This window comes from Nuphar pumila, unplaced genomic scaffold (genome assembly GCF_984573655.1).
Source record: "Nuphar pumila unplaced genomic scaffold, dmNupPumi1.hap1.1 HAP1_SCAFFOLD_1595, whole genome shotgun sequence".
Classification (NCBI taxonomy): Eukaryota; Viridiplantae; Streptophyta; class Magnoliopsida; order Nymphaeales; family Nymphaeaceae; genus Nuphar; species Nuphar pumila.
The window spans coordinates 23,647-32,822 of NW_028323718.1; the positions used below are offsets into that span (position 1 = coordinate 23,647).

The following is a 9,176-nucleotide window of genomic DNA, read 5'->3' on the forward strand; positions in this document are numbered from 1 at the left end:
CATGTCAGCTGCATGTATAATTTGACGATGGCCAGGGCTTCCACTCAAGGATGTTGGCGTCACGGCACGGAGCTTGTTTAAAGCTAGCCAATAGGTAGACATTTCAAAGTATGAGTGATCATCTAACAAGGATCTCGCTTCACTGTTTGCACCCATGCAGGTGCAAAGTCAGTGCGGTTTCCCATTTCAGTGGGCAGCAGGCGCCTAGATCGGTCGCGAAGAATGGTATGCATTTTGGTGCTTTCTGAGCGGTCTTTTCGCATGAATCATGATGGACATGCGCAAATGCCTAGATACTGTCAATGGGAGTCACCGCACCTCGACTTCCTTGAGGTGCTCCACATAAAATCCATTGCCCTTGGTGTCCTCTCTGAGCCTCAGATTCGAGTTGGACGGCTCCAGAAGGTCGTTTATCACTTCGTTGTAGATCTCAATCATGGATAACCGTAGCAGGAAGGCTCTGTTGGGGGTCTGCTCGATGATTTTGAAAATGTGCTGGATGGCTTGAGGCACCAGGCCCGGCTGCATTGCGTGCCCCAGCATTGTATGCGTCTTCCCTGAGGACGTCACACCGTACGCGAAGACAGTGCCATTGAATCCCTTGATAACTGAATTGATGACGCCTGCGCCGGTCTGCTGATACACGTCGTAGTTGGTGCCATCCTCGGGATAAACCGTATCAAAGGCGTACTTAGGAACCCTTGACAACCCTTGTGCGTGATGCAGATGTTCTTGTTGTCGTCCACTGTCCATACGGGTATGTCTCCACGTTTCAGCTCTCTTTGACTTAAGGGGCGCAAACGCACGCAGACTGTGATGCTTTGCTTTGAGGGATCCCCTAAATCCATGGGTGCGACGCTCAAGGGTGGTTGTGACTTGCCTCGCGAAGGGCGCTCAGAAGAAACCCGTCGCGCAGACCTTGAACCATCTCTGCTTACACGCCGTAACCATGCCGCCTCCTCGCTGCCGTCCATTGCTTTGATGCACCTCACCACTGGGCAGTAACTGAACGGGCGGTTGAGAGCTCTCTATGAGAAGGCGCTAAATCAAAAAGCTATTCAAATCAGCAAGTTAGCACTTCACGGACTGGATTGTGGCCACTGAAAAATGAGTTTGGTGGTTTTCATTGGCTGCTCCGGGTACCAGTCACCAGTCGATGGGAGCTGACCAATCGCGCAAGTGGTACCGAGCGCACCCTGAAGTCAGAAGGCGAACAGCCCATAGATTTGAAAGAAGCATACACTGATCCAAAGAGTGGAGATATATCTACATGGTCATATTGGATAAGGTGGCATGCACGGCATCAACGATTAGGTGCGAAGTCCCGGCAAATTATAAACGCTGACAACTGCGTTCAAATGTGGGAAATAGCTGTCACGGTTCATTGCTCGTTGCAGCCAGAGACCATACATATCGAAACTTCATGAGCATTTGGTCTGTCTCGACTTGGCGCACGTCATGACGTTACCAGTCGCATCAGTTAAAACAGAAGGCTGCTAAGTAAGTTTAGACAGGCCTATACATGAGTAAATTCGTATGAGCAATGATACCACCTCCATATACCACGGGGACGAGCGTGGTGATGAATGCTAGCATCTAGCGGAGTGAATCGAGCAGACCGCGGCACGTGGCGGAACAACGCCTCAAGCAGGTCTGGTCGATTGGGGTTCCTACGAGTTCCTGGCTTGCAGGGTCACAAGCGCACCCCAACGTGACCAGAAGAAGAAATGGCAGAAGACATGTTGTAAAACAAGTGCACAGCATAAAGACTTACCCTGGTGACCTTTTGCTGAATCTCTACACTGTTTCATTCCCCTTACCCAAGAAAACCAGGCAAGTAGCTCTGACATTCTGTGATGACATTCTCCTAGGAGAACCCTCATCGAGTCGTCTTGAACGACTTGACACGCTTCAGCAATTCAGCAGCGTTCTTGTCGTTCTTGAAGTGGTCTCGGACAGGCTGCAAAATTTCATTGAGCTGCGCTGTCACAGCGGCCTTCAAGTCTCCAGGATGAAGCGCTCCAGAAATGTAATCCTCCTCCAGTGCCTCCATCGTCTCATACTTCCTGCATGGCGTTCTCAGCATCGACAACAGCACACAATACAAGCACCCAACGAAAGCACCGGAGTACGAACGCGCCAAACAGACAGCAGTAGTTCGCTACCAGCGAGAGCTACTCGATGACGAGCCTGAGGATGACCCAAGCACAGCTGCATGCATGACAACGAATAGTGACGTGGATAGCCATGACCAAGCAGCCCACAGAACCATAATAAGCAAAGGAGGGCGCACTTGCTACCACTTGGGCCGGCGACAGTGAGGTGCAGCTGCCAAGGGAGGATGATGTTGCGGACATAGGCGATGACAGGGTTGCTGTCAACAATCTGGGGTGGGCAGAAGGCCTTTTTGATCTTGAGGCGAACGTCATCGACCGAGTCCTCCATGAAAATGGCCGAATCGGGGTCAGACTTGGACATCTTCTCCTGGCCCTCCTTCAGCCCGGGCAGCATCGGGTGCGAGATGATGACTGGCTTGAACTTCCGCTTTGACGCGTCGCAGTACTCCCGCGCCAGCATGTTCACCTTGCGCTGGTCCAATCCCAGCTGGCAGATGTCCGCCTGCATGTGCAGCCAAGCTGAGCAGAGGAAGAAATGCAGAATGTTGGATGCTGGGGCGATCTCGATATCTCGAGATGGCCTGTCGTCGATGGTCCTGTTACAGTACAATCCCTCCCATTGCACAGAATTCAAAACAAGAACAGGGCAGAGCTCAGCAGACATGACACGGCTTTGCACGCTCACACATGATGAGGAGCAGACGACTGTTGTGTGGCTTGGCATTGCATCTCCCAAGTATCTAGAGATTTGCCCTCAGTCCAGGCTGCCCCAACAGGTGTGGAAAGAAGGGTAGCGAACGACTTTGGAAGATGCATCGACCTATTTACTTTGGAGCACCGGCCATCGTCCGCAATTGGTCATAGTCCGGCATGAGCACTTGCCCCGGGGGAAGAAGTTCTTTCTCTATGGGGACAGTGCTTGGATGATGCTTTATGTTTTGAACAATACTGCCGCATTTACAAGGACAGGATGGCAACAAAGATAGACAACACCGCGCCGAAAGCAGACAAAACCGCAAGGAGACATGAGCAGGGGTACCTTGAGGAAGAAGATGTCGGCACACTGCATGCAGGGGTAGAAGATTTGCGCAGCAGAGAGGTCGTCGGTTTCGCCGCGGCCCATGATCTGGGAACAGCGCACGATGCGCTTGAGATTGTTCTTCATTGCGACGTCCATCACCAGCGCCCAGTACACTGCCGAGTTCCTGTTGATCTCTTCCGACGCCCACAAGAATTCCACCTGCTCCAAGTCCATTCCCACTGCTTTCCAAACCTCGATCATGTACTCCCCTACCACCCGGATCTTCTTCAGGTCCCCTCCCATCTTGTTGTTCAGCTGCGCAAACCAGTCCGCGACCCTGCAACTCACTTCCTGCTCTTGCTGCTCCCCTCCTTCGTCAACGCTCCTGCTTGACATCTGTCATCGGATTGATTGAATGACATTTGACAGCTGCGCCTTCCTCTTGCTGCATACCTGTGTGCAGTCTCTGCCTGATCTGTGCTGTCCAAACCAGACGTCACATACCTTTGACTCATGATTGAAACGAATTCAGAGTGTAGCAAACTGTTGCTTGAAATGCAGCCTGTGTGTCTTTGCCATGCACACGATCATTGTTGGGGGATGGGTGCGCACCAAAACTTGAAATGGACACCACACTTTGCAAGTTTGTTCACATTCAATGCTTTCATGACACCCTGCACCACATGCGATTGAATCAGCACGCTCCCCATCGCCATGTCGGACTGGCAGTAGACGTGGACACATGGTCCCCGGGGCCAAGTTCAGGACTCATTGGCGACAGTGACTCACCTGGGCTATATGCATGCGGCCAGACGGCTCAAACCCATCATAGGCGACAGGATTGGGCTTCTTGGCAAAAAGAGCCCTCAGCTCTTCTTCAAGTGTTATCTCTTGCGCAAAACTCTGGCACAGCTTGATTTTCTCGTCTATCTCGAGCCTGCACAGGACTGTCCCACCTTATGAACAGCTTTGCTGAACTGCCCAGACAACGCGCGCACCCACTGAGTATCATAAAGGAGAAAAGGAGGAAAGCAGATGTGGTCGAATTATGTGCGAAATAACCTTGCATGTCGGAATGCTTGTATGTTCGACCGAAGGTGGCCTGCTGCAACTAGAAGCGTCACAGACGTACTCTGACATTTGAGCAGCCACTGCCTCGACATTTTTATCTTCTTTTGGAACAGACGCACTGGCCTCAGCCTGATCGGCCATTGTGAGCGCTACCCTGAATGCGACCCTGATACAAGATTGCGGCAACCAATCTGAAGAACGCGTGACAAAATTGTAGACGTAGATGGGCGCTATGCAATGCCGTTGCAACACTTGACATGCAAATATCGGATCTCATCTTGTTGACTTGCACAAACATGCTTTCCTTGCATGCATTGGACTGCATGCTGATGCTACAACAACCCACCACACCATCGCATCTTGCCCCACAGATGAGTGAAGACCCCAGTTGAGCCTCAGCCTGAGGTTCGACGGCCGTTGACATCCGCGCTACCACTTGAATTGCCATTTGTTATACGTTGATGGCTGGGACAAGTTGGCTCTGTCCACATCGGGTCCGTTGTCGACAAACGTTCGGTCCTCTTGCGAATCGCAGAGCAGTCTTCAAGGCGTCCACATCATTACATTTTTAGGTTATATCAGTGCAGTTTTAGATGTTAATGCTCACAGTCTGGAACATGTCAAAGGCTCAACGTTGCAGCGGTGTCATTGACAACCAAAACTGGTGTAAACCATGAATCCTCTCTTCCGACTCTCTCGCATTTGACAGGGTGCGCTATCACCACGACACAAGATAATCACAACAGAATATTGTGACTCTTTGGAGATTTAGGCGCATGTTGAACTCCAAGCTTGCTCAGATCCAACCTATATAACACGAGCAGCAATCAGCCCACTTAGCGCATCGGGTGTAACATCTGCAAAGGTAAACGAATGCCTCCAGATGGCACGCTTGTTGCGATCGGTGTTTGCGTTCTATCGCCTGTGTTAGTAACCTGCTCGCTGTTCTGGGACGCGCAACTCTGTCACCATCTCCGCGCATTCCACCTTCCCATACAAAGGCCATGCTTGAAGCATGCATCGTCTTCCACAGTGCTACGTTGATTGCCTCAATACCTGTAAACGCGAAAGTCAATGTCAGGTGACTTCATGCTTCTCGAAGCGCACATTCTGTGGTGAGAGGCGTGGGATTCTTCGCTGAAGCCAACATCTCGTGAGATACGATGATGAAGCGAAGCTGTGGAGTCCAGTGAACGTCTCCGTTACGCAGCTCATCAGCGCAAGCATGTGCAGTAGACGTGTGAAGCTTGTCGAGGCGCATAGTCACCTCCTGACAGAGCAGTCACCATGCCGCAGGTTGCCAACACGAAAAGCCGGCCAGCCACGTTGATTGAGGTCGGCCAGTCAATATGGTGCGATGCCGAGTGCCGCCTGGAGGGTCAGACCACATCGCAGGGCTGCTGTACAGCCACAAGAGTAGGCCTGAATCGCGCGGTCCAGAGATCAAATCGCAATATGCAGAAGAACTGCGGGCACAGATGGCGGAGCAACGAGCACGCAGACAGGATCAGGACGACGACCGGATGCAGCGGGACAGTAGCCGTAGTCGAAGTCGTAGCCAGTCCCGCGGCTCGCAGAACAGCCCCAGCCCACAGCCAGGACCATCGCTGTCTCCGACGATGTCTCCAGGGGTCGGAGGAGCGCCACCGCCAGACTTCAATCAGCAGAACCAGTATCGCCAGGACCCGCGATATGCCTCCCCTCCACCAAACCCCTATCAGACGTACCAGGCATACGCCGATCCCCAGAATTACGCTTCACCTCCGCCGCAGGATGCGATGTATCGAGCACCACTTGCAGGCTTGCCACCGTATCCCTCCCTGCCATCGTATCCTTCCGTCCTGCTCATGCCCTCGATGGGATACCCTTACGGCTCACCAGCACGTCACGACGCACCCCCTTACGATGCTGGTACGATGTCCATAAGGTCCACATGGCAGATACACAGCTTCCATGTTTGCTTCCAGTACTTTCCTGTGCATGCATGGTGAAATTCGGCAGAAATCAGCTGTGTATCCAGGCCGCAAACCAGCAGTAGTTATCGAAAAGACAACATGCAGCCCTAAAGCACTTGTTTTCAAAGCTTGCTGCACGTGTGTCGTATCACCATGGTTCATAGCTGCCAATGCAGCAAGCCTTCCGCAAATCGTGCTCCTGTATACATGGTCAAGGCTGGCATTGCAGGGTATTCACCACCGCCGCAATATATCCGGCCCCCTGAGGGACCACCACCGCAGATCGCTTATCCCACCCTCCCCCAGCAGCGCCCCGTAGTGTCATTTGCAGACAATGAGCAGAATTACCGTCCAAGACCAGCTGAAGATTCCATGCTCAGCCGCCTCACCGGCAGGGATGCGAATGCGAAAGATGCAGCTAGTGCAAAGAAGGCTGCATACAAGTGCGTAAAACGGATACCATCAAGTATTATGCTTCGCAATGCTCACTGCTTTCCCGAAATACCTGATGCAAATGATCGATGTGACATTGTACTGCATCGTGTACCACATCCAGCCGAGTGTGCTTCCTCAACACACAAATCAACCATCACTGCTCTCGCCCTGTCCATCATCTCCACACAGATTCCACCCTGCAGAATCAGCGCCAATGTTTGACGTTACTGCAATTTGCCTGATAGTTATGTCTTGCTGCGGGATTTGCCTTGATTCTTGCAACACCACTCGTGCTGTGCACGTATTACTGCTGACCCGTGGACAGCGAATTGCAGGTGAGCATACCTACTACATGAACGCCCTTGTTGTGCAGACACGCCGCTGTGATGTCGATCTTGTGTTAATCACGTATCATCAGTGTTGTTGACCAAATACGCTGTGTGCAGGGCAGAGCTGGAGGCTCAGATGGCAGCTCAGAGGGACTCCAAAAACAGGCAAAAAGAGCAAGACATGCAGGAAGACATTCGGCTCCTGAATGCATCTAAGCAGGTGCCCACAAACAGGGGCGGTGGCGGGGCGCCTTTACGCGATGTGTATGGCAACATCATTACAAATCGGTTGGGCGTTCCTGATTATCACACACCGATACAACCAGGCCAACTTGCGAAACAAACGTACAACCAGCAGGTGCGTCCCATCTCCACCGATCCAGCAGCGCTGCCAACAGCAGTCTGGCAAACACTTCACAGCACCAATGGGAGACCATCCAGTAGTAATGCACATGACAGCTTTCCACTGCTGCTGCTGCTGCTGCCAGAAAGGTGAGCATCAATGCCCTCTGCAGCAATATCTCGGAGATCTGCATCTCATAATGCGTCAACATGCAGCTTGCTGGCATGCCCTTGTGAAGCGGCATTGGATGTCCCAATGCAGATCCGCTGACGATGAAAAATTCAGGGCGGACACGCATACCAGGAGATAGTGGTGAGGTATAGATCGTATATGCTGCAGGGCAAGCGCAGCAGGACTCGTTGCGCAACACAGCGCCTGGATACCAAATGGAGGCAAACATTCACACGCATGGTGGAGGCATGGATGCGCAGATGCACAGCAACATGCAGCAGCAAAACGGGAACGGGGGGAGCGGCCGATACGGCCAACAGCAGCATGAGCAGGCGTTTGGCAACATGCCGAACCCAGAGCAAGGGGCTGGTCCTGGAGCAAACTACAGCGGAGCAGTAGGAATGAACAAGCCCAGTTTTGTGCAGATGGGGCAGGGTGGGGCGCATGTCCCCAGGGGGTTAGCAAATCAGGAGAGCGCAGGTGTATTAGCTCAGCCAACTCTGAACTTCAAGAGCGACAACGCGTACTTGACGCGAGGGGAGATCGAGCAGCGTGCGCGTGCTGCCACGGAGTTGCAGGACTTTCTCACAATGCAGGTCGCGGAAAAGAAGCGGCTCAAGGAGGTGGAGAGGCAGCGCGAGGCAGAACGTGACCAGCGAGAGCTGGTGCGCTGCTGTCTCCCCCTAACCCTTTGCACAAGTACCTCGGAGATACTTGCAAAGGCAACCACGAGCAGCGTTGTTCCAGCAGTGGTTTGACAATGCGATGCTGCATTCATCATCGGCTAGGCATATCCTTCTATACATGCTTGGGTGGGAGTCTGCAGATTTGTCACACGTTAAGGTTGCAAGCTTGAGAGCATATCTCAACTGGTCCTGATGTGGTGTTGAGTGCAGGAACGCTTGCATCGCGAGCAGGCGGAGCTCAGCGCAAAGCTGCAGGACGAGCTGCGGAAGGAGCGAGGGGCTTCGCTGCAGCACACTGGCGGCAAGAGCACCGATGACCCTGTGGCTGACGCATGGCGCAGAGCTCAAGAGGAGGCCGAAGCCGCCAAGCGAGGCAACCGCCGCGCAAACGCACTGCGGAGCTCTAACGAGCGCGGCCTGCTGGAACCCCCCTCTCAGTCAACTATACCGGATCTCCCCCCTCCCTTCCCGGCCTCGGAAGGCGTGCTTGCAGATCTCCCGATGCCCCATGGGATCCCTATCCCGATCTCGCCCATGGTGAACGCCAAGATGGGAGCTGGTGTGTTTTCTCTGCTGCACTCACATTGTCATCGCATGTCGCATCCTGATGCCTGGGATGTGAGCATGAGCTGAATGCTCGAGGGCTGACTATCCAGCCAACGTGCTGGTGTTCATCGTACGCACGCAAACACAGAAACAAGGTATGCCATGCGCATACCAATGTTGTGTGCTTGTTTGATTGCTGACACAGCTGAAGATGCAGTCAGAGAGGAGGTAAACAAGCAGCTACAAGCAGTGCGGAACGAGATGGCGAGTGAAAAGAGCCAGCTGATGTCTGCACTGGAGAGGCAGAACGTGGAGATGGCAGCGCTCATGCGCCGTGCCAACCAGTACGAGGCTCAGAGCATGACAGCACGAAAAGAGCTGGAAAATGTGCGGCAGCAGATCAAGCGGCAGGACCTTGACCACGCCGCCCTTGAGCTCCTTGCCATACCATCGTCTGGCACCAAGCTGCAGCTGCCACGTCCGTATTCACCGGTGTGCTGAT

General features: G+C 53.1%; 1 protein-coding gene across 1 annotated transcript; it reads right to left on the minus strand.

Moving 5' to 3' along the window:
- Positions 1-1,879: 1,879 nt before the first annotated feature.
- LOC149809186 (tyrosine--tRNA ligase 1, cytoplasmic-like) lies at positions 1,880-5,470 on the minus strand. Its single transcript, XM_089994963.1, has 8 exons — positions 5,317-5,470; positions 5,145-5,265; positions 4,271-4,375; positions 3,928-4,075; positions 3,751-3,812; positions 3,157-3,475; positions 2,294-2,619; positions 1,880-2,066 (listed from the first exon to the last, which is right to left on the minus strand). The coding sequence occupies exons 1-8, from the start codon at positions 5,468-5,470 to the stop codon at positions 1,880-1,882; spliced, it is 1,422 nt and encodes a 473-aa protein (XP_089851089.1).
- Between the last annotated feature and the right edge of the window lie 3,706 nt (positions 5,471-9,176).

Bases quoted from the DNA above. Each gene is read 5' to 3' on its own strand.
- LOC149809186 (XM_089994963.1), bottom strand. From the start codon at position 5,470: ATGCGCCTCGACAAGCTTCACACGTCTACTGCACATGCTTGCGCTGAT. The intron at 4,376-5,144 runs GTTACTAACACA...ATCTTGTATCAG, and splicing joins CGTCCCAGAACAGCGAGCAG to GGTCGCATTCAGGGTAGCGC. The intron at 2,067-2,293 runs GTGCGCCCTCCT...AACGCCATGCAG, and splicing joins GCCGGCCCAAGTGGTAGCAA to GAAGTATGAGACGATGGAGG.